The sequence below is a fragment of the Dermatophagoides farinae genome, chromosome 8 (genome assembly GCF_024713945.1).
Source record: "Dermatophagoides farinae isolate YC_2012a chromosome 8, ASM2471394v1, whole genome shotgun sequence".
In the NCBI taxonomy this organism is placed as follows: domain Eukaryota; kingdom Metazoa; phylum Arthropoda; class Arachnida; order Sarcoptiformes; family Pyroglyphidae; genus Dermatophagoides; species Dermatophagoides farinae.
Window position 1 is genome coordinate 293,797 of NC_134684.1, and position 27,242 is coordinate 321,038.

The 27,242-nt window shown below is 31.3% G+C and overlaps 4 protein-coding genes across 11 annotated transcripts in view; all 4 read right to left on the reverse strand.

Moving 5' to 3' along the window:
- Nucleotides 1-107: 107 nt before the first annotated feature.
- DppIII (dipeptidyl peptidase 3) lies at nt 108-3,130 on the reverse strand. 2 transcript variants are annotated; one of them, XM_047059613.2, is made up of 3 exons: nt 3,019-3,130; nt 2,381-2,678; nt 108-2,317 (listed from the first exon to the last, which is right to left on the reverse strand). In XM_047059613.2, exons 1-3 carry the CDS (start codon nt 3,019-3,021, stop codon nt 171-173), a joined length of 2,448 nt encoding a protein of 815 aa, XP_046915569.1. In that variant the 5' UTR covers nt 3,022-3,130; the 3' UTR covers nt 108-170. The 2 variants fall into 2 exon arrangements, with proteins under 2 accessions (XP_046915569.1, XP_075589373.1); XM_075733258.1 differs by having other exon boundaries at nt 2,972-3,130.
- A 37-nt stretch (nt 3,131-3,167) lies between these two features.
- LOC124496141 (calpain-D-like) lies at nt 3,168-7,430 on the reverse strand. Of its 2 annotated transcripts, XM_047059617.2 has the most exons (4): nt 5,343-7,430; nt 4,543-5,286; nt 3,843-4,485; nt 3,168-3,773 (listed from the first exon to the last, which is right to left on the reverse strand). In XM_047059617.2, the coding sequence occupies exons 1-4, from the start codon at nt 5,420-5,422 to the stop codon at nt 3,225-3,227; spliced, it is 2,016 nt and encodes a 671-aa protein (XP_046915573.2). In that variant the 5' UTR covers nt 5,423-7,430; the 3' UTR covers nt 3,168-3,224. The 2 variants fall into 2 exon arrangements, with proteins under 2 accessions (XP_046915573.2, XP_046915572.2); XM_047059616.2 differs by having other exon boundaries at nt 3,843-5,286.
- On the reverse strand, nt 5,742-8,061 carry LOC124496142 (uncharacterized). The gene is made up of 2 exons (XM_047059619.2): nt 7,489-8,061; nt 5,742-7,430 (listed from the first exon to the last, which is right to left on the reverse strand). The coding sequence occupies exons 1-2, from the start codon at nt 7,955-7,957 to the stop codon at nt 5,854-5,856; spliced, it is 2,046 nt and encodes a 681-aa protein (XP_046915575.2). The 5' UTR covers nt 7,958-8,061; the 3' UTR covers nt 5,742-5,853.
- Nucleotides 8,062-10,391: 2,330 nt separating this feature from the next.
- Nucleotides 10,392-27,242, reverse strand: part of LOC124496156 (uncharacterized) — a 43,873-nt gene continuing 27,022 nt past the window's right edge. For 2 of the 6 annotated variants that reach the window (XM_075733264.1, XM_075733265.1), the window contains exons 2-5: nt 14,433-15,652; nt 11,135-11,367; nt 10,935-11,067; nt 10,392-10,821 (exon numbers count right to left, since the gene is read on the reverse strand). In XM_075733264.1, the coding sequence (XP_075589379.1) occupies nt 10,658-10,821; nt 10,935-11,067; nt 11,135-11,367; nt 14,433-14,598 (696 nt within the window). In that variant the 5' untranslated portion in view covers nt 14,599-15,652 and the 3' untranslated portion in view covers nt 10,392-10,657. Of the gene's footprint in view, nt 10,822-10,934; nt 11,068-11,134; nt 11,368-14,432; nt 16,290-19,059; nt 19,263-27,242 lie in introns of those variants that run through there. The other 4 variants (XM_075733267.1, XM_075733266.1, XM_075733263.1 and 1 more) reach the window with 4 other exon arrangements.

The following is a 27,242-nucleotide window of genomic DNA, read 5'->3' on the forward strand; positions in this document are numbered from 1 at the left end:
TTACCGATGGTATGTCGTTTGAAATTTACAACAAATGAAAATGTCAAAAAAGGTGATTGCTATAAACGTATAACGTATATGTAAGATAGAATCATTACACAATTTAATTAAATTGACAGATGCTTTATTTTATTCATCATTTATTTGTTTTAAAGAATCAGTTACAAAAATCAATTAAAATAGATTCGATCTTTTTCCCAAAGATCAATCAAAATCTTTTCAATGTCAACTTGATCGTTGGCAAAATGTTCTTGGAATGAATTGATCATTCCTTCATGGCTGGATTCGAATGATTTCAAAGCAACATTATCCGAATCAATTTGTGTGGATGATGCGACCAATAAACGTCGAGGCTTCTTCCTATCGATAGCAATGTCACGGAATCGTAAATAAGGATATTCTAACTGATTGTTAACGGCTGAATAATAATCAAACATTTTTTGCGCACTCTCATTATCGCCAGTGGATCTATAAATCTGAAGTTTTAAAAGAAAATCACCAATAGCTTTACGGCCTTTTGTTTCAATCAATTGATGATCATTTGTAAACTTGATTAATAAATCGGGCTTTCCATCGATAGGTGATTGTTCGATTTGATCGATGGACACAATGTCTTTGGCCGATTCCAACAATACACGTGTAATCACGTAACGTGCTTGTGAATGTGCTTGAAGCCATTTTTTTACAGTCGGATTGTACATTTTAAGACTTTCGATACCTTTCTGTACCATTTCAAGCCATGCAGCGTAAACGACTTTACGTGCCTCTTGTTGATCAACAAAGCCAAATATTGAAAGTACGTCAACATTTAATGATAGATAAAGGCCAACACATTCAGCACGACATTCTTCATAAGCCGAACTAAATGAACCAAATTTGCCATCATACGATTCACCAGCTTGATACCATTTATCCACCGGTTTTCCAGTCAATGGATTGATGGCTTTGTTTGGATCGAAATTCAATTTACCATCTTTGTCAGCTTGCAACAATTTTCCACTACCATGTCCCAGTAATTCATGAAGTCCGACAATCACTTCGAATGACGGTATTCGATATTTCTCCAATAATTCGGCATCATTTTCGCTTAAAAAGTTTGGTTTACTCGCTTTTAATGAAGCAGTAATCACATTACCCAATGATACATTTTTAAAGCCTTCATTTTGTTTGATTTCACTGTAATTAGGAATGTTAATGCCTGCTGGTACTCCAGAACCGGCAAACGTTAGTATATCAAGCGATGTGAAATCCGGTTGAAGAAATTTATCCATTTCAAATTCTTTAGGCCATGGTAACAATGGTAAAAATTTAGAAGCATTATCCACTAATGAAGTGAATTTTTTTGACATCTCTTTGTTAACCATAGCCACAAAACCTTCAAATTCGGCGCGTTGACCAGCTGGATCACGATATGTTTCAATGAAACCAATATATGTTTCGACGATAGGTTTTTTATCTTTTATCCAATATCGTGAACCTTGTTTATGTGAATCTAAACAACCGGAACGAAAATGTCGTATATATTCTTCAATCATCATACGTTCAGTTTGATTTTGTGCAGAATCACAAGCTTTTTGAAGATTTTTGTTCATCAACGATAAAATGGTTGAATAATCACCACGTTCAAGTCGAAAACTATGTCCGTCCATTTCCAACGATTTGATTTTATCAATATAATCACGCTCTTCAGGATCAGAAGTGGATCGTATCGATGCAAATCGTATAACATATTCACCAGTTTTAGGATCTTTAAAAGCTCTTGTATTATAAGCTTCGATATCGTTCATTGTTAAGAATTTTTTAACAATTTTTTCATCATTTTCTGTCATATTTTTTGACCAATAAGTTGTTGTACCATTTGGTTCAAATCCTAATGTCAATTCATTGTGATTCAATGAGAATATAGCGTCACCCAAATTGTTCCAAATATTATCAATAAATTTCGAATCTTTTTGATAAGCTTGAGAAGATTTGATCAAACGTTCAAACTTGTTTTTTGATAAATTCGGTACGAATTTCGAATCACCAAAGCTACGATAATTGCCCATATTTGAATAAAAGGCAGCAACATATACTAAAAATGATCGCCATTCTTCTTCATTAAATTCACATTTATCCATAGCAACCGATTTTAGTTGATCAATAGGTTCCGTAGCGAAAATCCGTTGAAACAAAGCAAAAATCAATGGCGATTCAGGTGATGTTTGAAACAAAACAGCCAATGATCCGAACCACGATGCTTTGGAAAGATAATGAGCATATTTTTTCTCAGAAGCTGTCAAAGCTTCGAATGCACTAGTAGCCTCCAGCAATACAACTTTGAAAAATGGAAACAAAAATAAATGAATATTTTCATTTAATTATCGTAGACTAGATTTACCTGGTGTATCATTGGTATAAATGTATTCCGATGATTTAGATGTCGAAGACATTGTCAATGATGATGAATGCAATAATCGTTGAATTACAATTTGACAGAACAAATTTTCGGGCCTTTTATAGTGAAATTTATGGTTATTGTTGACAGAGGTAAATGACAAAAATTGCAACGGAAACGGACGATTTTTATTCGGTTCAAATAATCCCAAAGTTTGTTTACCGGAAAATTTCCCAACAATTTTATAACGATTAACGAATGTCTCAGTGACTTTATGAATCAATAACGAGGATTTCGAAAACTAATGTAAAAAAATGAATAAAAATGCAAATATAAATTAATTGATTGATTGATTGCATAAAACGACATAAAAGGCTAAAAAACAATATATAGATTAGATTTGTTTTTTGGGTGTGAACTTTTTTCAGATAATTGTATGCCAATACTGGCTTGTTGATAAACAATGATAATCATAAATGTTATTTAACATTAATATTGATTAGACTTTGGCCATAGTAGCCATAAAATGTTTTGAGCAATTTACATGGATCAACCGATCATAAATTTTTACCGAGTTATTAAAAACTATTTTACCTTTATTTAGGCTTTTATGGTTAGTCTTTTTTGAACAATTTACAAACCATTTATGAAGATAATAAACTTTCGAATGATGATAAATTGAAGATGAAAAAAAACCAAATAAAATGACAATAAAAAATAACACGTGTTCGTGTTACAAACATCGATACTATCGATATTTGCATTTAAATTTAAATTCATTATAATAAAATTGTTTTAAATTCTTTAGATTTATTTATTTATTATAAAAATTGAACTCATATTTTGACTATAGCGATGATTTTGTTGTGATGATAGGTCGGGCGCTATGTAGTCCATATGTTAGACCTATGTCTGGTTCGTGCCAGATTGCCACGTAATCGGCAAATTTACTACCATCAAAACAAAGTGAACGAAACTTAAAATTCATTGCTATCGCAATGTGTTTATCATCGTTGTGAATTATTGGTCGACAATCTACAATCATGTTTATCAATTGACAATGACCAGGAGGAATCAAATCATCTGTTTGTAATGATCCACGGCTTGTTGTCCACATTATTGAGTCTGGATGTCTGGACATTTGTAAAGATTGAATTTGATCTGATGACCTGCAATCGTTAACAAATTTTGGCATACTTGATATGGGACGACCTTCGAGTACATGATGATGATCATCATTTATAAAACTTTCATCCTGATCAATCTTCGATGATGATTTGTGTTTCCATTTTGCTTTCATCGAAACTTGTATCCAATGTCGTTTATGTCTATTCTCGACCAATGATATTAAACCAGGAAATTTTCTATTCAAATGATATGTAATAATCGATCCTTTCTGTTTATTTTTGAATAAAAAATGGCTGAATATTACGATTCAATTTCATTCAATTTTCCAATTTCAAACCTCATATTGTTGACCACAAGCTAAAACATAATGAATGATCAGATCACCTCGAAGGGCCGAATTTGGTTCAAACTTTTTGAATCGTAGTGGACGTGATGAATAAATACGTAATACATTCGAATCGATTGTTAAATTTTCATTAAATGCAAATGCAGCTAATAAATAGCGACGACCTTGTTGTAGTTCAGCTTCACATGTGATTGATGAATGCATGGTTCCAACGGAAGAGGAAATAAATTTACCAAGCACATGGCTAGTTTGATTAGCTCGCAATTCATATATGAGAATGAGTATGGTTGGTGAATCATTTGATTCCGATTTTGCATCATGATAAAATGTGCACATCACTTGTGAATGGGTAAAGATTTGATCGGTTTCCAAACTAATCTCGAATACATGACCAATATGATCTTCGAACGATAAGGCGAAATCACAATCAAATGAATATTGATACCAATGAGGTAGTATTTTACAAACGACTAAATCTTGAAAATATCGACATAGATCAATGAACGATATCCAAAATATACCATCCTCTGAACAACCTTTTGTTTTCAATCTAATTGACAATTTTTTCGTCCATAAAGTGCTTTGTTCGCACCAATCACCTTTCCATACAATGGTTCCCCATGGATTTCGTAATCTAATTGCAAATTTTAAAAAATCATTCTTATGATGCAGGTTTAATGATCCCACTAACTTGACTAAACGTAGATTTCCTATGGATACAGTATCGAGAATTGAATAGGCATGATTCAGCAGTAAACCTAATTGTTTATATTGTTCTTGTTGCTGCTCATTTCGATTACGGCCACATGAAACTGTCATCAAGAATCCTGCCGAATTAAAACTGAGTATTTTGATCCAAAATTCCGTAATCGACAATGAATCTGCTTCGTTCAACGCTGGATAATCAATAATTGATGGTAATGAGAATATTTTACAAGGATAACCGGTCAATGATGTTAAACCTAGACTAGTATGGCCACCAATTAGCCGATGATATCCACCCAATAGTTTAGCCATTGCTTTTTCAATTAACGGAACAAATAATTGATTTCGTTTTGATTCCGAAAAAACTAAATGACCATTATGATCACAAGGTAGCCAATCATCAACAATCACTGTATGCCATCGACCATTTCGAAATAATCGTATATGACAACGAGAATTTTGATCAAATTCCATTGAACTTGTACGGATTACATTTGAAAGTAAATTTTCATGTTGAACAACTAAAGCCAATGCTGAGAGAAGCCAACAATTACCCAAAAGACCTTGAATAATGTCCGTAGGTTTAGGATCGGATTGAATCAAAATCCATTTACTGTTTCCAGCATCATTATTGAGACGACGCCATTTGCCGATATGCTTGGACAGCAATTCTTTATCCACGATTGATAAGATTTTTGAATCATCATTTTGAGAATTATCTACAGATGTTCTACGAATGTAAAATAGATTACTAAAAATTATTTTTCAAAAATAAAATTTTCAAACCTTTTTATCACATTCGATAATCGCTTTGCATCAACGTTTCGATTATTGTTCAAATGATGATCCAAGCCGCTTGCGGCCATCGAAACAATTCAACAGATTAATTCTTTCGAATGTCGAAATTCTTGGATTTATTTTTAGTAGCCTGATATATAGTGATGATGACAACCAAACACATACACACACATTAATCGATTGTTGATATAATCACTACGACTAGTAAACCGATAAATATTTGTCGTCGTTAGCAAAAGCATAGCTTTTTAAAAAATTTTTTTTTTGGAGTATTTGAATTACAATTTAGGTTATTACAACATCAAACAATCTCCAGACAATGACATTTTTTTCTGTTGCTTTTTGTCGTTATGACGATCATTGATTTTATCATTCATGATGATGATCTTATCAAAAGAAAACGGAAAAAATTCTTCCTGATTTTTGTTATAAAATTACTGCATTTCGATGACTTGCATTTGTTTTTCTTTTTATTTCTTTGATGGAATGGTTCATTCATTCAATCAAACAAACAAACGTATGGTGGTCCATTGACGCCACAATTCAGACAGGTGAGAAGAAAATCGCTGAAACATGGTTCACAATAGATTAAACGACAATTTATAGATGAACAAAAATAATATGGTGGTTTGATCAAAACATGACAAGTGAAACATTGTTTACGTTGTGAAAGAATTTTTCGTTTGATAAATTCGTAAAATCGACGAATTAATGGAGATTTTTTTGAAATTTTCTTCTTTTCAATTTCATATTGATGAATAGGATCCAATTCTTTAGCAAACATCCGATTCGCTTGAACCATAGTATCGATATGTCGTCGTCGAAACCGAAGGAATCGTTTTCGATTTATTAATTTTTGATTATAAAGATAGAGATTTCTTTGTTTACCATAACGATAATAGAAAAAATCACAAATCAAATGTCTACAACGAACAAAATGTATGGCCAATGAATGTAAAAGTATTAGCAATATACAATCAGCGAAAATATCCTGATATTGGGGCCATCCTAATTGTTTGGGATTCGATTGTCGACATGTATGCCAATCATGACGAAATAATTCCGTATAATTAAAATGAAAATGTCCAACAAAATTATTGATTATTATGGCGAAAATACCACCAGTAGCTTTAGGATGATATCGATGTACGAGTAAATCAAAATGATCACTAGTTGATAATTTGGCTGCCATCAGGTTGACACATTCGGAGAATATGTAATCAATATAAAGAACAATTGCCAATGTTAAAAGTGTGACAGTAATGATTTTCTTTTGTAATTTATAATAAACAGCTTTTTCGTAGATACTTCGTTTTAGACTGAATGTCGGTATAAGTTGCCATCGATCATTACCACGTAATGGTAACAAATGAATCTTGTTCATTACTTTACGTTTATTATCGATATGGTAAAAATATCGATCAATATAATGATTATCAAAATTAGAGAATCTAAGATAACGATTATGATAGAAAATGGCTCGAATCATTCCAGATATCAGTGATCCAAGAAATACTAGACGAATTAGCACACCAAACAATCCAATCCATTCGAATTCGGCACGAAATTCTTCTTCAATATCCATTCGATAACCAACTAATGATTGCCACATTTCTAATGCTTCATTCATCTGTTTGAAATTATCACCAGATTTCACCAATTCTAATGAATCAAGTAGATCATAATTGGACATATGATTGCTGAAATTTTCCAATTTTTCAAATGGTTCATTCAATTTTGAACAAAAATTCGAATTAAATTCATCCATTGCTTTGTAGCAAACATTGTAAACCTGATTATAAATTTGTTTGGTCAAAATGTTACTATCATTGTATAATTTTTCCATTGAGCTACTACAATGATCATCATTTTTTAATGGTTCTATAAGCGAATCACAATAACCATTTAGCTTTTCAACATCAACTTGGAACGATTTGAATGCTTGAGTTAGATTTTCTTTGACAATATGCAAATCATTTAAATCTGTTAACGATATTGATAAATTCGATGAATGAGTAAACCATTCAATGATTGGACGTGCAGCCAATCGTGACATAGCTTTCTCTCGTGATTGACCTACAATTCGAAAAAAAACAAATTAAGCATTGATAAACAAACGAGAAAAAAAACTTACGAAAATTAATAAGACAAGAAATCATACTCCATAATGCGCGAATATTACCAATTACAGATGGTAACAATACATGTTGTGTGCGTTGTACGAGGCGTAAATAGAAAAATATTCCATTCGATGTAATAATCAATGATGGTAATAGTAGACAGATTACCGTGCGAATTTGTACGGAAAACACAAAGCCAATAATCATGATAACTAGACCCCATTTATGTATGAATATGCTATCTTTATCTTCTGGCGTTTGTGGCAATTCCACACACAAAATCAACAAGAGTTTACATACTAAATAACCACCAAACATGCAGAATAATCTTCGCAATACAATATATTCATCCGGTGGACAACGATATATTATTCGATGAACGATTGGTAATTCATTTTTGATGCGCATTTCTACATAGTCCAATATACGAATCAGAAATATATCAAAACTAACTGGTTTTGGTTTCGCACGAATCCAAGGCATGGCCAATGATTGCCAAAAATGGAAATCTCTCCAAATTCAAATTAAATGTAAAACAAAACAAAACAAACCACCAATTCAATTAGAATTTTTTTTATCATCATGCAAATTCGATTAACAAAACCAGTCACAATCTGTGGCGACATCTATCGTTTGAGAATCTAAAATTTTTATTTATTTTTTTCCAAATTTTTGAAATTATTTTTCTCACAATTCCACAATCACTATAATGATAATTATTATGATGATGATGATTATAGATTTTTAATATCAGGAAATTTAGCAACAAAAAAAAACTTTCATTAATACACACACACAAACAGCCGCTCCAGATGGTACAAAAGTCATCTAGATAGATTTCAATCTCTCTCTCTCTCTTTCTCTCAAAATAAAATCCTTGAGGCCAAAAATAAAAATCGAAAGAATAATCATAGAAAATCGATACAATTCTTATTATTTCAAGAGAAAAAAAAAACGAAAAAATCGATACTACGTTCATCGCAAATTATTGTCCAACAAAAAAAAATCGACAAAAACAGTGTGTGTGTGTGTGTGTTTGAAAGAACCAACAAACGAAAAAAAATCAAGCCCAATTTCTCAAACCAAACCCGAAGAAAAAGAGTATGAAAAGATGCTTTTTGAAAGATTGTTTGATCTTCATCATCTTCATTTCGATCCATGTGAATCTATGAATCGAAAACGAGGAAGAAGAAAAGAGGCAGGACAAAACTAGCCGGCCGTGTATGTGGATAAATTAATTGCTTTAGATTTGGAAATGTTTAGATGTATGACTTTTCTCTTTCTCTCTCTCTCTCTCTCTCTCTCTCTCTCTCTCGAACAAGAAGAAGAATATTCCAAGAAAAACAAATCGAAAATGAGAAAAGAAGGCCAAGTGATAACTCAATAATAATTCATTGCATACAATGATCATTTTGCCACACATTGAAATGTCAAATGTGGGCGCGTCATTTTCGTTTTGGTCAATGTTTTTACATTGGTCATCGTCGAATAAGAAGAGCAAAAAGTTGAAGAAAACAAATGATGATCTTTTTTCCCGTTTAATTGGGTTCTTTTCTCTTAATTTTCTTTGTTTTTTTTGTTTTATTATCATTTCTTGTGTTTGTTTTTTTTTTGTTGGATTCTCCACCCTCGCATTAAAATTGGCTCGATCCATTCTCGCGAAAAGAAAAAATCTATTCAAATTCGTATGTTATACATCATATATCGATGGAACTGAAATATTTCTGCAAAGAAGCAAAAAAAAGGGATGCAAAAAAACACATTGAACAGAGAGATAGAAAAAAAAACACAAACCACAAACACATACTTACACGCACACACAAAAACGATATCTCCGAAAAAAAATTTGTACGTGACTTGAAGTGATAATTTTGAAAGTGAGTGACAACAATAACAACAATCGACCAATAACAACAACAACAATTGACAATCGAATGTGAAGTAGTGATGTAAATAATACAATGTCATTGGTGGTGGTCAAGTGATGTCTCTCTGTGTTTATCTCATTTCATTGATGATCCGGTTTATCCATGGTACGATTTGATTGCTGCTACGGATATAAGCACAAAACAACGATGATGAAGATGAATGGCAATTGATGATTGTGGTTTGGATTTCATTATCAATGTTGCTGTTTAGTTAATAAAAACCAAATGACGCCGACCGACCGACCAAATGAATTTGGAATGGCAATACGTGTGTGCACATTTTCTTTTCATTATATAATTGGCAGCAATAGCCACAAATAGAGAGAGAAAGAGAGAGAGAGCCAAAGGCAATATGTGTGTGTGTGTGTGAAGAAACTTTGTTTTAGTTCATTTTCTGGAAAAAAAATAACCAACCGACAAACATTTGATCAATATGATGATGATCATCATCATCTTATACCAATGATGAATATAAAGAGAGAAAAGTCCAATAAAACTTGATGACAATTTTGTTTTGTTTTACATTTGGATGAATGTTTTCGGGTGAATAGAAACCATCGATTCTGTACATTCTTATATTGTGTTTGTATCATTGTGATTCTCTTTATTACACATACATGGTATGGGGTTTGGGGTTGTCACATATAGATTCATTAATAACATTTTTGGTTGTCCAAAAACAAGCGAGAATATAGAAAATTTTCTTCTTTCTTGTATATCTCTTTTCCAAATCATTTACTCAACTTTTACTATGACACAAGTTGTATTGTAAACGGTATCGTGTGTTTGGTATTACGCCAATATCAACAACAACAACAACGAACGACGACGACAAAAAGTGCCAAAGTGAATTATTAATTTAATTAAAAATAGCCAACCGACCAACAAGAATAATGGGCGAGAAAAACTAAATAGTCTAGGATTTTTGGGTTTTGGCTATTCTATCCAAGGTGTCACTGAAATCAAAAAAAAATGACCAATTACACACATTATTTGTGTAACAATAAAATATTATCAGCAATTTTTAATAATAACTTGAATTTAAATGAAAAAACCTTTTTCAAATTCGTTGTCGTTATCATTGATTACAAATCTTGATAAATTGTGAAAACACTTTGAATTAAAATTCTTGATTTCTTTCTTCGTCAAAAAAAAAAAAATAAATAAAAACGAATAATACAGAATCGGTGTTTGTGTGTGTGTGTTTGCCATTCGATGTGATTTATATTTACAAAAAAATGATGACGATGATTGACTACAGGTGCCACGTGTCGACAATGATGTCTTCATGCCAATGATGACGCCATGAAATTAGGACAAGAAACCATAACAGTATGATTAACATGATCATCGATCGATTAGTAGCGTTGCTGGCATTACTATTATTGCCTAAAGAAGATGTATAAAAATTCCAAAAATCTTTTTTTATGAAATATAAAAAACAAACGAAAAAAAATTGTGATGTGATCTCTCGATTGATTGATTGGTTGATTGAAAAATGAATAGATGGAAAAAAATGACATCAAACTTACCCATAACAATCATTGATTTTTCAGCGGCAACCGTTTGAAATGTACCTTCAACGGATATTTCGCATTTATAATTGCCGGTAGTTTTTTTGTTCGTTTCTGTAATCACAACACGACCGCCTTCAGATTTATTTACCTGAAAAAATAAACAAATTACATGCAAAACAACAGACAAACAAACAAAAAAATCCAATAATATTTACATTAACATTAACACCATCCAACGGGAAGAATTGTTTATATGGTTTAATTGTAGGAGTGTAACGAAAAAATTCTTGTTCATCCAAATCAGTATCATTTGCACGATAGAACCATTTAAGTGAATACAATGATGCATTACCACCGCCTAAATCATAAAGACATGATAATTCAACTTCGGATCCTTTTCGTACTTGACTTGGTACATTTAACGCAACCACTCGTACATCCGATAAACCTATGTGTGTAGAAGAAAAAATTAGAGAAAACAAAAATGATGATGATCATCATCATAATGACCAAACACACATTGTGTTTCTGTACGTGTCGCGTTGGCTTTTGTTTTTGTTCATTAATCATAAAAAACACATACACACACCATAAGGAAAATCAAGGAATTGAACCTTTTTACTTTGACCCGTTTCTTTTCTATTTTTTTCAGTCGAAAGAATCGATCCAAAAAATAAAATGGCTAAGTGATTAATTGAAATAAAATCAAGCCAACAACTTTTTTTCATAATGATGAAACTGCCAGAAGTGATTCAATCGAACGATATGATTCATTTTTGGATCCTTTACTTTTACTTTCGATTAAAGTTTTTTCTCTTTCTTGTATATATTCTAGACGAGTGTCGATGAATACAACTTGTGTTGTTGTTTGTTGATAAAAATATCAAAGTAAAAGAACGTAACTTTTTTTCCATTTCTTATTCTGTTGGTTGATATGTGTTTTATTATTGTTTTTTTTTTCTCTGGCTGGTGGCATCATCATCAGTAGCTTTTTTTGCACCATTATCATCATCATCATCAACAACAACAACAGAAGCGAAATTGATTTCTGATTGTCTATGAATTGTAAAAGTTTTCGTTTTTTGTGTTCTGTGCAGGGCTTTTGGAGAGATGAGAGGAGAGAGAGAGAAAGAATAAAATATCATCATCATCAGAAGAAGAAAAAGAAGACGAAAAAAACCCAGTAAGTAGTCAATTTAGAATCTCTCGCTATTGTATATCATGGAATCAAAACACAGAAGTAAGTGTCCATCATCGACACACAAAAAAAAATGTTTGAAACAATCAATTGTTTACATGGAATAAGCTCTCTTCATATCTCTTGAAAAGTCAATTTGGTCGACCAAAATCTTTTTCTATTCATCATCATCATCATTTTGATGACTTCAATTGTGTGTGTGTGTGTGTGTTTATAATGCTAGTCAAACATTGTATGTTTTTTTCAATGTAAAGTTTGTCCACAAATACACAGACACACACACACTTCTTATATACAGATGGATTCAATTGTGGATCATTGAAGCAGCAAACAATCCAAAAATCCAAAGTGATCCATATCATCATCAACAACGACAACAACAACAACTATTTGATGATGTTCATGAATAAATGTTTACTTTACACACACACACACAACAAGATCATCATCATCGTTTTTGTTGTTGTCATAAGCTAATTGATCCATTTTTTATGGGAATTTAAGATGTGAAAAAAATAATAAATCTAATATAACAACGACAACAAAAATGTCTTTTTTTTCTCTTCTAAATGGATTTTTTAACATTGTTTGCATTTGTTTTTTTTTCTCTACAAAAAGCTTGAAAAGCCAAGTAGTCTCTCTGTTTGTGTGTGTGACATTCAGAAATGTGGATTTTAGATTTTTCAAATCATCAGCAAAATTATCAACAACAACAACAAAATGAAGATATCAAGAACAATGATTTGCACGTATACGTAGTACGCATACGTAAATTATTTTGTCATTATTTTGCAGCAAAATTCTACTTAAAAACCAGAAAAAAATCCAAAACTAACCGATAACAATCATCATAAATATACTTCTTTTTAAGCACCACCACTTTTAAACCATAAATAAAAAGTGATGAAGAGCACCACCAATATAATGGGAAAAACGAATGAACGAGAAAGAAATTGAGTCAATTTATATACAATCACCATCATCATCATCATTATAATACACACACACACAGATAATATTATCATCATCATCATATCAATGATGATCATAATAATAAAAACAAAAAAAAATTCCTGCGACAAAAACCTCATCCATTTAAATCAGTTTTCACTTTCCAATTTCCATCAACAACACCTTTGGAGATAACCCACAAGTTTTTTGCGCTGATCACAACTCACACACTACAAAACAAAGAAAAAGGAAGAAATATTCAAAAAGCATATCGAGCTTTTTTTGTGATAACGAAAAAAAAGCAAGAAAGATAAAACCCGAAATGGAAAATGGTTTTTAGCAAAAAAAAAAAAAAAAAAAAAAAAAAACAATAACAATTTCAAACAACAACAACAGCAACAGCAGCAGCTGAAGAAAAAGCCATTTCTTCAATTTAAAATTAAAATCGTTTTTCTCTGTTTCATTCTTTCATATATTGTCAATATATGATGATTTGGTTACACATGTATGCATCTATCTCAATAGGAGGATTCTATAGACTGAAAATGTGAAACGAAATAATCTTTATTTATTTATTTCACAACAAAAACACACACACACAATACACGAACCACCATTCAAAATCCAGAATGGCCAGGATCTAATGTTTTAGAATAAATGTGCCAAAAGTGTATGTTACATGTTAATGGCCAGTTGTAGCCGTGGATCACTACCACCAGCAGCAATCTTTGTTTCACTCTCACAAACAATTGTCAAATTTTCGAATTTTTTTTCCCAAATTCGGATTCAAATTTTCAATTCCTGAAAAGAAAAGAAAAACTCATATGACGTTTTTTCAATATTCTAATGACACGCATTTAATTCGACGGGAAAGCACATAAGTCATTAAAAGAACGGAATAGAATAGAATATTCTTTTTAATGTTGTCACACTAGCAACAACAACATTATTCTTGATTCGTTGCACACATGTATGTGTGTAAAAGTGTATGAAAAGAATTCTATTTTTTTCAATTTTAATTTAAAAGATAAAAAAAAATTTTCAAACTAAACTAAAATCATTGAAAAAGGTTTGAATCATTCGTTTGCTTTTTCTGCTTGTTTTTTTCACCCTAAATCAAATGAGCGATAAAACAAATGAAAATTGATGGGCCAATGCCGAAGAGAAACGAAAAATGAAAACGAAAAAAACCGTTTTCATTATAAATGGAAAAAATGGCATCTTTTTTCTGAATATTATTATATTATACGAATACGAGATTATTCATGATTGAAGTTTACAAAAATGAAATTACAATTTGGCCCTTTATGAAATAATGTGAATAAATATTGAATTAAATCCAATATAAAATGAATATAACTTACCTTGAACAGAATGAATTAGATTCATCGAGAATATAATCAAATGAATAGTGGATATCATCGCCATCATATGACGAATTTGTTGTTGTTGTTGACATTTTTTCCATATCATTATCGTTTTCCTGGCCATCATCATCATTATTATCAAGAATAAATCACATTTGATCATAGTGTGTGAGTGTGTGTGTGCGAGTGTTGATTTAAAAAAAAATGGTAATAATGATTGTGACAAATGCACAAACACAACGAGAATAAATAGAGGCAGAAACAACAAAATCGATGAGAATAATCGGATTTTTTTTTCTCTCTCTCTCTCTCTATTTCATCACTAGAATAATTGGAGTAGAAAATAAATAAATAAATCGTACTACAAATGATGATGACTAGCAATTGAATAATTGTCCGGAAGGAGAAAAATTTTAATTCAATTCCAGTGATTATGAATCTATGAAATTGGAATTTGTTTTGTGTAAACAATCAGAGTTTGCGTACTGAGTGAATTGTGAATTTCTTAATCAGAAAAAAAAATGTTCATTATCAGTATTCATTCATTCAATCATTGTTGTTGTTGTCATTGTCAATGTCGTTGTTGAGAAAAAGTTCCAATGAAAAAATCAAAAAAAAAAAAATTTGCATTGCAAAAAAAACAACAACAAAAAACGAGATGATTTTTTTTTCCATTTCAATGTCGATAGTTTTGGTCGGTCGGTCGGTTGGACAATCTTTGACTGATGAAAATTTTTGAAAATGAATAAATGAATGAAAAAGTTGGTTATTATTCGGTTCGATGCAGCGTTATACACACACACACAGACTGGAACTGAAAATGATGATGAAAATTGAGACACATCAAAAGCATCAGCATTAATGGTAGTCAGAATTTTTTATTTTCCTCTATATTCTGGATCGTTTGATACTTTTAGTTGTTGTTGTTGTTGTTAGATCCATTGCAGTTTTTTTTCTTTCGTTTCGTTTCGTTTTGATTAAATCGAGTGAAAATGAAAATGAATGTGAAATGGCTCCATTCATTTCACATTCATAGTTGTGATATTGCCCGAAAAAAAAACAGTCGTCATTTGTGCAATGTGTTGTGTGTGTGTCTGAATGCATGATGATGTGATTAGATGACGATAATGAAAAACAATTGATAAACGAAACTGAAAAATTCAGATTCCACACACATGTCAATGTCATTGATTAGCGAAAATGATGTTTGAAATTTTCTACAAACAAACGAAAAACATTTCCAAATGTTAATGTTAATTAATCAATGCGATATAATAAATAATACATTGTGTGGGTGTGTCTGGTCAACAATAAAATGGGTGGAGAAACCTTTGATCATCATTGATGACCAATGATCCAATTGGAAAAAAACCGACCAAAACAACATATGTGAATGAAAAGAAGAACAAATTATAATCGGTAAAAACAAGCAAAATGTATGTAGCTGGTTTGAATAGAATGGTGTACAATATGGTTGGAAATTTCACACATGGATCGATTTTAACAAAACAAAAGAAAAAAAAATTACATGTCCAATCCATAATGCTCATGATGAGGATAGGGTCAACCTCTCATCTTCATCAGCGGTTGGTCATTGTTCTATTGTTCCACCAGACAACAAAGACAAAACAAAAATTTTTTTTTTTTTTTTTGAAAATGACTTCTCTATTGTCATATACACACAGACAAACAAACAAATAAAAATGCAGAAAATAATCAATTTTGAAGATTAGACAAAACAAGTTGTGGATGCTGTTGCTTTTGTTTTTTTGCTCAGAATGTTGTTGCACATGTCGAGTGGTGTGTGTGTGTGTATATGTGTGTGAACCGATCGGATTCTAGATCCAAACTGAAATGTGTTTTATTCTGTTGTTTCAATTCAACCATGATCCAATATTATGGAACAATTTGGTTGCATTTTAAAAATTGGGTAGTAGCAAACAAAAATGGAACACTGCCGCACGCACACACACACACAATGGAATATTCGTACAAGAATAACCAACGAGAGACAAAGAGAAAAAAAATAAGAATGCATTCGAAGCATCTTTCGAAATCGACCAGTACCAAGTCAAGTTGAACGACGAAGAAGAAGAAGAAGAAAAAAAAGAAAATAATTCCGTGCACACAATGCAATGGTCAGCAAAATAATTCTTTCGCTTATTCGATATGTTTTCGTTTTCATTATAATATTACGATGACGATGATGATTATTATATGGAGAGACTATATGACAATAATATACGACGACAACGGTATCAAACAATGGAAAGCAGACTTTTTTTATAGTTATAGTCATGATTGTTTCATGAAACGTAAAGATTCAATATACATAGGGACATATACAAATGTTCAATTCAAATTGGAATTACAACCAATAAAAAAAATGCGAGAATAACAAACACGTGTTTTTTTTTTGGTTCACTGAAAACCTGAATAAAAATGGCCAAAATATAAATTTATTATTTGAGTGATTTGTCCGACCAAATCTTCATAATAAGAAATGGAAATTTTGTCTTGTTTACTGACTAGTAGGTGTGTGTGTGTGTGTGTCATTGAATTCATCTTGTACACATCCATTCATGCGATGTCATATATTTGTGTGTGAGACACATAAACATAATTGAATCCTGTATACACAAACATTAGGCCAATAGTCACGTTCCGGTAATTTTACCCAATTTTACTCAATGTGTGAGTAACAAACAAGAAAATGAAAAATAAAAAAAAAATGAGGTGATTAGTTTTTTTTTTTGGCTCGAAACCATCATCATCATCAAGCAAGCTGAAAAAAATGAATGTGAATGTGAACTTCAGCATGGATCTCAAGTTATAAAGCCCAAATAATCAAATTCAAACAAATAACAAATTCTATTACAGAATGTTTCATTGAAAAAAAAATGAGAATCATTTGACAAATCTGTCCAATGTAATGCTGCCATTCGTTTTTTCTTTGATTTTATTAGATCATTATCATCATTAGATTTGATTGATATAAATATTTTTTTTGTCGGCTAAATTTGGACACGTTTATTCATCAAAAATAATAATCTAGTTTCTAAAAAAAAAATTGAAGCCAAAGCAAAAGAATTGTTTCAAGATTGATAATAATAATAATAATAACTCTGTCTAAGGAACGAAAAATACAGAAACGCACACTATTTGTCATTATTATCTACCAGCACAGCCATCACCGTTAAGTGCTCGCCATCACCACCGCCAAGCTTACATACACAAACAAATTTTCTTTTATTTTTCATTGTGAATCACCAAAAAAAATATAAAATGAGAACGAGAGAGATGATTATGCATAAATGGATTCTTCAACTGAATAAATGAATGGTGAGTGAATGAAGATGATGATGATGATGTGTTTTTTCTCTTTTTCTTCAAAAAAATTGCTCGCATCATTCAATTGAGCGGTGGTGGTTCCAATGCAATTTCCACCTACTACACCCATACGCATTAATCAGGGCGTCAGAAATGTATTTGTGTGTGTGTGTGTATGTAGTAAATGGCACTTTTACAATGGAGTACTTTACCAGAAAAAAAAACGAAAATCTTTTGGAAATTTTGAGTGAGAAAAATGCAAAATCACACACACACGCAGATACACAATTACTGTCTCTAGAGGTAATAGAGTTTAAAGAAAAATGGGAGGACCACGAAGAAAAAAGAAAATTAAAATTAAATTAAATTAATTTTTTTGTCGAAAAACGTAACGTGATGTGATGATGATGACGATGACGAAATTTGAGGGATTTAGTGAGTGGTCTGACACCGTCATCATAATCATCATCATCAAAAATTACTTTTCATGATGAAAATGTCCAATTCAAAATCATCAAATTCAAAAAAAAACAAAAATCTTTTGTTGTTCACAAATGACATGATACTGATGTTGTCTGCTGTTTCTAGTAAAACACAGCACAATTGATTCATTCGAAAAAAACAAAACAAACGAAAACTGGAAAAATTAAAAAACCAAAATTCAAAAAAAACCGACAAAATCTCCTGAATTTCCAAGTTATTTCTTTTGTTTTGTATTTTTTTCGTGTTTCCTCAATTCTCAATTGGAGAGGATAACCAAACTAGAAAATATTGTAAAGTCAAACGAGAAAAAAAAAGAAACGAAATCAATTTCCTGTAGTTTCTGGTGATTTTTCGCATGAGAATTGATTCGATTCTTGTTGTTGTTTTTGTTGTTGTTGTTTGATTCATTTGATTTTTGGAAAAAAAAAGAAAAAGCATTTTCGATTTTCTTGGATTCAAGTTTCAACAACAACAACAACAACAAGAACAACATTTGGACAAACAAACAAAATAAAAACGCGACAAGGAATTGTCATTTCCTAATAATCATAGATAGACATTACATTACAATACATGACAATGAATGAATCTTTCCTGTGTGTTTGTATGTGTGCGTATTAAGCTGCCAAAATTTCAAAAGAATTGTTTTCCTTCTCTCTCTCTCCCTCATCCATCCTTACACAAAACTTATTTTCTGGATGGTTAAAATAAAATTGAAAAATATACTTTGGGTTATAAGAAAAACAACAACAACAACCAAAAATCCAATACAAGTTCCGATGTTTTGAAAATAAAAACATAATATATGTACACATAGGAGACGACAGACAATTGAATGAATCGGTGGCGATGGTGGTGGTGCTGGACGAATAAACGAAATAAAAAATCATCATTGAGAATCAATGAAAAAAGAAGAAAAAAAAATTGACCAGGAAATTGGATATTGTCCGGCGGTCGATATATTTGAAAAAAAACTTGTTGTTGTTGTCGTCGAATCGAGTTTTTTTTTTGACTAAAGCCAAAAAGCTTGTATTCAAGATCAAATTACACAAAATAAAAAAAGGAGATTCACCAATATCAACGAAAGGAGGCCGAAAATCAGATTAATTTTGGTTTTTCTTGCTTTGTTTCGTCTGCACACACACACACACTCAAAGGTCTACTACTGATGATGATGGCCACTTTTCGTTAATTGCCATTCTGTGTGTGTGTGAGAGAAGCAAAAAAGTTTTTCTGGATCGAAAATTCCTATTTTTTTCGAAATAGGTCCGAAAAAAATAGCAATCAAAATGGATCATAGAAAAACAAAGTCGTTGGCATCACACACATACACACACAGACACAAGTATCGTTATAGTTTTTTTTCTCTTTCTTTCGAGCATTTCTCTGGATAAAATTGGAAATTAAGTGCGGTCAAATGACCAGGCAAAAAAAAGTGTGAAAATAAATAACAAAAAAAACTTTTTTTTTGTTGGTTCACCACCATTAAAACCATGAAAATCACCACCACACGAGAACTTACTTTTTTTCATATTATTGATCTATTTATACACACAAAAACCACTTACGATACCCGCACTCACACACACACACATGCTATATGTTGACCAAATAATCATCAATTGGTCAATTAATGAATTTCTCGCCACGTAACAATATTCTAAATTGTCAATTATGGCCACAGCATACAACTAATTAGATGACCAATTGATAATTGATGGAGAGAGATATCCACTACTACTAAATTAGATAGTCATCATGTGTAAGTGTGTGTGTGTAATCTAATCATCGTTATTATCAATCAATCAAAAAATTGATTGAGAAAAAAAAAAGAATACAATCGATAAACGCACACACACCACAAACACATCATCATCATCAAATTCAGAAATTACAAAAATAAAAATTAGGAATATGGTCCAGGTGTCAAATGATTGTTGTTGTTTTTTTCTTTCTCTTTCGCTTGTTACATTTTATTTATTTATTTATTTATTTGGTTTTGGATCAAGCAAAAAACCAAGGGTCGTAAAGCATTACGATGATGATGATGATGATGATCACCATTATTATCACCATCATCATCATCATTATCATCACGACGAAACATTAAATGTGCTGAAGCAATATAATGAACGTGTGTGTGTGTGTGTTGATGGATCTGATACCCCAACTGCCAAAAAAAAAAAATAATAATAACGATTGTTGTTGATTCAGGCAAGTGACCAAAAAAGAAAAAATAAAAAAAAACAAAAACAATTTACTTTGTGGATACGACCATTTGGTTGGCTAGTTGATGGAGGTGGTCAAGCTGGTATGGTGAGCTAAAGCAATGGGCTAGTTAACTGCTTTGAAAAAAGGTAACAAAAAAAAGAGTGTTATATTGACTTACACACACACACACCATAATCATTACGTGTTGTTGTTGATTATGATGATGATGGATCATTTAACATATAGCAGCAGTCAGCCATATATAAAGTTAATTCAATTCAAATTCATTGATAACGATGATGATAATCTAAGAACAGAAGTGAATATTCTTTATATTGTCAAAATATATGTGTGTATGACGCCAGCTGTCATGAATATTACACACACAAACATAGTTCAACAGTGTGTATTTTTTTTTTGTTTTGTTTTTGTTTTCCAAAGAATCAGACCAGTTTTCCAAAAAAAAAATAAAAACGGAAAACCCAAACGAATTCAATGGATCATGTACGAAAATTTTCTATTTGCATTGTTCTTTTCTTTTCATTGGAAATTGGAATGGATGGATCTCCATATTCAAATGAATCGTCGTCATTACATTCACTGACAGAATTGATGTAGTAGTAGTGGAAGTAGTAGAATCAACATCAGAGAACAGCCGGGTTATTCTTTTTTTTTGTAGAATCTAATCATACGAGAAAAAAGATGATGTTATGGGGGAGAGGATATAGCGTGAATATTATCATATATGTGGATTAACACACACACACACACAAAGAACAATAAGAAAAAAAAATCTTGCTTTTTCTTTTCCGCTAATAGTGATAGATAGACCACCATAGACAAATAGGTATTGTATATTAACGGCCTGATGCATCATCATCATCATCATCAATCATCAAATTCAAGTCACTTATAAATATGGAACCATTAAAATATCCTTTTTCAGGACAAAGAATTTTTGCATTGTCATGTGAATGTAACTCAATACATTCGATACATTCATTCATAAAAGATATATATCGTTTGTGTGAGAATATAGAATTCTAATCTTGTTGTTGTTGTTGTATCTTTCGTGTGAAATGATCATCATCATGATCATCATATTCTCGAATGTCAGCATCAAAAAAAAAAATCGGTTATAAATCCCTATATATGAAGACAAAAGAAAGATGAAAAAAAATTGTACAAGTCATATTCATTTTTTGCAGTAAAAAAAAATATCAAGTTTCATCATAAAATCAATATAATCAATGTCATTTTCAATATTGATTGCCATCATCAACAATAAAAAAAAACAACAACAACAACAAAATTCTAAACACCCTTCTTCCTTTTCTTCTTCTTCAGAATCCAGAACAGAATAAAATGGCAACATGTGTTCGACATCACAACATTATGATTCAGATATAGTAATAATAGGATAAACAATATGTCATTAGCACACTCATTCATTCATTCACACACAAACACAAACACAGCCATAAGTAAAGTATAACATAGCATCATCATCATTTCAAAAAAAAAAAAAAAAATGGAAAAAAAACTTTTTCTAAAATAAAAAAAAAAATTTTGCCCTTATGAATTATAATGATCATCATCATGTGATTATTATTACCATGAAAAATGAATGAAAATGAAGCTTTAGGGCAACAATTTAGATTCCAGTAGTAGCAACAAAATACCCGGTGGTCTACACCACATCTACCCACCACGAACAATTCTCTATCACCCATTTCTCAATCGGAACCGATTGGAACAAAAACTTTTATCACCAAAACAGCTAAACAAGAATAAATTTGAAATATAGAAAAAAAAGTTTCAGATTTCTACTTGTAACACTAAAACACATCAGCATACAATGAAAGTCAAAAATATTACTTGCTGTCATTTTTGAAAAAAAAAATTTCGGTTTAATCATTTTGTTTTCGTAAGCGCAAAGAGTTTGCTTAGTTCCTATTTTTTTCTTTCAAAGAAATTTAATTAATTTCAGCCCCCTTTTTTATATCATGAGCCAGAGATTCCTGATTTTCCAACAGTGTGGAACAAAAGAATGAAAATCAACAAAAGTGAATTCCTTGTAAAAAAGGAATCAAAAAAAAAGATAAGTCAAAGAACTGGGACCATTCACATACAAGATGGCATAACAATGATCATATCGTTGCTTAGCATATTTGATGTACCATGTACAATTTTATCAGATATTTTCGACAAAAAAAAATTGAAAAAAATGAAAATGAAAATGAAAAAAAATTATAATCTTGTAGCTAATTTAATTTAATTTCATTCATATATGGAACATTGAGAACAATATGATGATGATGATCAATCACCACCACCACCACCTCTACCACCACCATCATGGAAAACTAAAAATAGATAATACCACATAATGTGAATAAATATGTGGAAACAAGACAAGACATTTTTTTTCTCTTTGGCCCCTAAAGCCTAAAAAGGTCGTATTAATAATGGTAATGATAACAGAATCCTGCTGATGCTGGTGGTGGTGTTGGTTTTTTTTCTGTTTCCTGAATATTTCTTCTGACTGTTACATTAATATCTTGGTTAATCAAAATCGATATATTCTATGATGATGATAATGATGATGTTACCTAACCAACTACAACCACCGCCACCACCAGCAGCAGCAGCAGCAAAAATATAATGAATTTTTATTACGGTCATCAAGAATTTCATTTTTTTTTCTCCCGAAATAAAAAAAATCAGAATTTTTCATCGAAAAAAAAGAAAAAGAAAATTTTGATTAATTTTTTTCAATTCTTTTTTTCGATGAAAAAAAAATGTTTGCTTTCTGTTCCAGTTATATGCCAGTAATCAATATGACTTTCGGGGTTCACGTATCATCAACATCATCATGATGATCAGCAAACATTTTCGACAGGAAAAAAAACAAAAACTTCACTCATAATGACGTTTATGAGTATGATGATGATGATGAAATGTGAACAAAAACAATAACAAGAGAGAAAAAAAGTTAAAAATATCTATACTTTTTTTGTTTCGATTTTTTTGTTCGTTTGAAAAACAGTGAAATCAACCCAAAATACTAGAGTTGATGATAATAAGCTTACACACAAACAAACAGCACTGCAGAGAGGGTTTTTAAAGGATACCAAGTTTGCTACTGCTTGGCTTGTTGGTTCATCGTTTTTTTTTTGTTTCAAAAAGCTTAAAAAAATTTAGGGACTAAACAATCATCATCATCATATTCAGGCTTCAATCTTTGAGAAAGTCTTATCATTTTGAACACACACGACCGCCCGACAGATCCATTGCAAAGTTTCAGCACACGCACACACACAAACAGAATTCAAAGAGAAAAATCTGTAACTAACTACTGACTTTCATTGAGAAATTATCAAAAAAAAAAAAAAAAAATTCTGTTGATAAATGCCCCCGTCGTTGAATTTTACTTTTTTTTCGATTCTCAATTTCATTGTTTTTTTTTCATTTGGTGAACATCTTTTTTTCCACAAAAGTGGATAATGAATCAAAACAAACACAGAAATAGTGGAAGAAAACTTGAAATTTCTTCTGGAAAGAAAGAGAAAAATTCATCTTTTTTTCCACAACAAACAAACAAACAAGTGAAACAAATCGGTTTTGAAATTTTTTCACATTGAATTGAATTAAAAATCGAACAATGTGTGCGTGTGTGAGTTTCAAAAAATGAAATGTTTTCATTCGAAAGACAGAAAACTTTTTAATATCATTTTGTGAACTTTTTTTCCAATGCTCAACATTCGCCAATTCAGTTTTAGTTTTAGTTTACCCTTTTTGTTTCATTTGTCTCCCCGTAGACATATTTATAAACGGCTACTTGAATAAATGAATATGGATATCGACATCACAAGCAAGGATAACAGAATCATCATCCAGAATCACTGGCCATTTTCACATTCATTAAAAGTTTTTTTCCGGTTTCTGTGTGTATGATAATTTTGGATTCTTTTACAATTTATTCATATTGTGCACGAATACATGAATTTATAATGAAATAAATCTTTCCATTAATTTTTTTTTTTTGGTCATTTAATTTAAAATGATAAAATTATCATCGTGATTATTAAACTTTGTTTCACATGAATAGGAGACAGATTTTCCATTGGCTGATGATATGATATTCGAGTTTGAATCAGAATCATTTTTTTGGATGATTCTATCAGCCAAAAATAAGAATTAAAGAAAAGCATATGTGAAGAGCTTTGAGAATCGCTGAATGTTGAATTTTTTTTTTTGATACCAACGAGTCAAAGAGAGAAAGAAAAAGAAAAAAAATTGCCAATTTTTCATCACATCATCATCTCGATCATCAACACAATGATGATGATGAAGATCAGAAATAATTTGCAATGTTTAGTTTTGTTGTTGTTGTCACACATATTTTTGTGGCTTACGTCAACAAAAATAAAAATGAAAACCAAACGAAACGAAACAAAAACACAGACAGAATGAATTGCACATTCTTTTTTCTTTCTTTTTTTTGACATGATATTCCAGAGGTTTGGATCTTTCAAAAAAAAGAGACTTTTTTGGCGTTTATGAAATAATAATAAAAATATCAAAAAGACATGTTGTCTAATGGTGGTAGTAACAATTATGTCAAATCATCATCAAGCCATCTACCACCAGCCCCTGCGCGCCGTATTTTTGCTGTCAAAAGAAAACAAAAATGAAGAAAATGAAAAGGGATGCTGTTGTTATATAACACTCGTGAGAGCAATCAATTCCTGTATGGTGGCAAATCATCATTATCATTATCATCATCATCGCCACAATGATAATGATGAAAAAACAGGCTATAAAACACAATTGTCTGATGAATTGATGTTCGTTGATTCGATGGATAAATGAATGAATTTTCCGAACAAAAAAAACATGAAGAAAAATTAAATTTTAGTATTCCAGCAGCGGCATTCATTGTTCGCTGAATGGTTGACTTTTTGGTTAGTTTGTGAACCACTCACATTCATTGGATAGAGATGTATTAATTATTGATAGCTAAGAGTATTGGATGTGAATGACAAAGCACGACAAAGCAGTAGACCGTTTGGTTATGGCCGATTCAAACCATACACCATCATCATCATCATAATATTTAGCAATGATCTGTAAAGGTTTTTTTCAATTTTCATTCTTTTTTCATCAACAGGAAAAAAACCCGTGCGGTATATCGTCGTTCTATTGTACATGTGAATTTAGCCGTTCAAAGAAGAATGAAAAAAAATGTTTTTTTTCCTATTCCAATAGGATTCGTATTCCGAAACCGAATGCGAAATACAGAAAAATTTTCATTAATAATATTTACACTTGACTTGAATCAAACAGCATTGCATTGTGTGTGTAGAATTTTTTTTTTCATTTTCATTTCTGGACAACAACAACAACAACAATCCGACCATGACAACAAATAACAAAGAAAAATGGCCAAAAGAAACCACACACACACACACAGACAGAGATCACCATCGTTTTATTCAATATTGATTGTCATATGTCATATTTTGGTATTTTGGGTTGGCAAATATTTCTTATTTTTTACTGACTAGTCAAGGAAAAATAGTTAGTCAATGAGCGAGTGCATGGAGAGATAAAATATGGTGATTTTCAGTGACACCACTTATCATCATCACTTTATGGCCAATGGCCAAAAACGATACACACACACACACATATATATCGAGTTGGCGAACGTGTCGCCGAATAATAACCGTATCGAGATGAAGAATTCAGAAGATTCACGGTTTCATTCTCTCTTACTCTCTCTCGGGGTTTTCTCGAATCTCAAAATCGTCAAAAAAATCTCAATTTCATTGACCATGGAACCATTTTTTTCTGTTTGATTTGATTTGTTTTTTTTATTGATTAAATTAAATTTTCATCGTTGATTTGTTCAAAGATAGAAAGCGAGAAAATGAAAAAACAAACAAATCTATCATCTCGAAATCGGGCATAAATGGATGCATATGTTTGCTTTTGGAATGTAAAATATCATCCAAAATATTTGGATCGATAATGAAACTAACTAAGAATTGTAAAAACAAAAAAAATGAAACGAAATGGAACGAGTTAAAACGACGACGAACAAGAATGCAAGTAGTTTGGCAACATTAACATCCTCATCAACAACAACAACAACAGCAACATCGACCAGCAGCAGCCATGTTGTGCAACAAAAAAAAAATCGAAAAATTGAACAATCCAACCGGATACAGAAAAATTCGTAGATTCCAAACCATCGAGAATATTCATTATCGAATCGCCTTCATTGTGGCCAAAACAAAACAAAAAAAAACAGATAAATAAATCACAGAATCGAAAAAAAATTTGCCAAATCGCCATATTATTAGCTTATGGACGAAAACGGTAACAAAATAAAATAAAAAAAAAACAAAACAAGACAAGTCGACCATAATCGGACCAAAAGATGGAAAAAAACTCAAACCATTCGAATGTATGGCCAGAAAAAAAACAAATGAAATCCAACAACAAAACAAACGACCGACCGATGTGAACAACAAAAGAAAACAATTCCAGAAAAAAAAGAACATTTTTCGTATCAAAAATGTAGAATCTTACAGCACACAACCACCGTCGACAACAACAACAACAACAACGACAACGACAAAAAATCGAAATAAAAGAAATCAAAAAACAATTTAGCTGTCGGTTTTTTTTCCTGGTCGTTACAATTGGCTGGCTAGCTATAGCCTAGATGCCTAGAACGAATTTTTCTCATTTTTTTCAAAGTCATCGTCGAAA

Excerpts from the sequence above, each read along its gene's own strand:
- DppIII (XM_047059613.2), bottom strand. Across the intron at positions 2,318-2,380 it reads TTATACCAATGATACACCAG|TTGTATTGCTGGAGGCTACT; the intron begins GTAAATCTAGTC and ends CATTTTTCAAAG.
- LOC124496141 (XM_047059616.2), bottom strand. The coding sequence starts at position 5,422 with ATGGCCGCAAGCGGCTTGGATCATCATTTGAACAATAATCGAAACGTT. Across the intron at positions 5,287-5,342 it reads TTATCGAATGTGATAAAAAG|AACATCTGTAGATAATTCTC; the intron begins GTTTGAAAATTT and ends TTACATTCGTAG. Across the intron at positions 3,774-3,842 it reads CTTGTGGTCAACAATATGAG|AAAGGATCGATTATTACATA; the intron begins GTTTGAAATTGG and ends AAAAATAAACAG.
- LOC124496142 (XM_047059619.2), bottom strand. The coding sequence starts at position 7,957 with ATGCCTTGGATTCGTGCGAAACCAAAACCAGTTAGTTTTGATATATTT. Across the intron at positions 7,431-7,488 it reads TTCTTGTCTTATTAATTTTC|GTCAATCACGAGAGAAAGCT; the intron begins GTAAGTTTTTTT and ends TTCGAATTGTAG.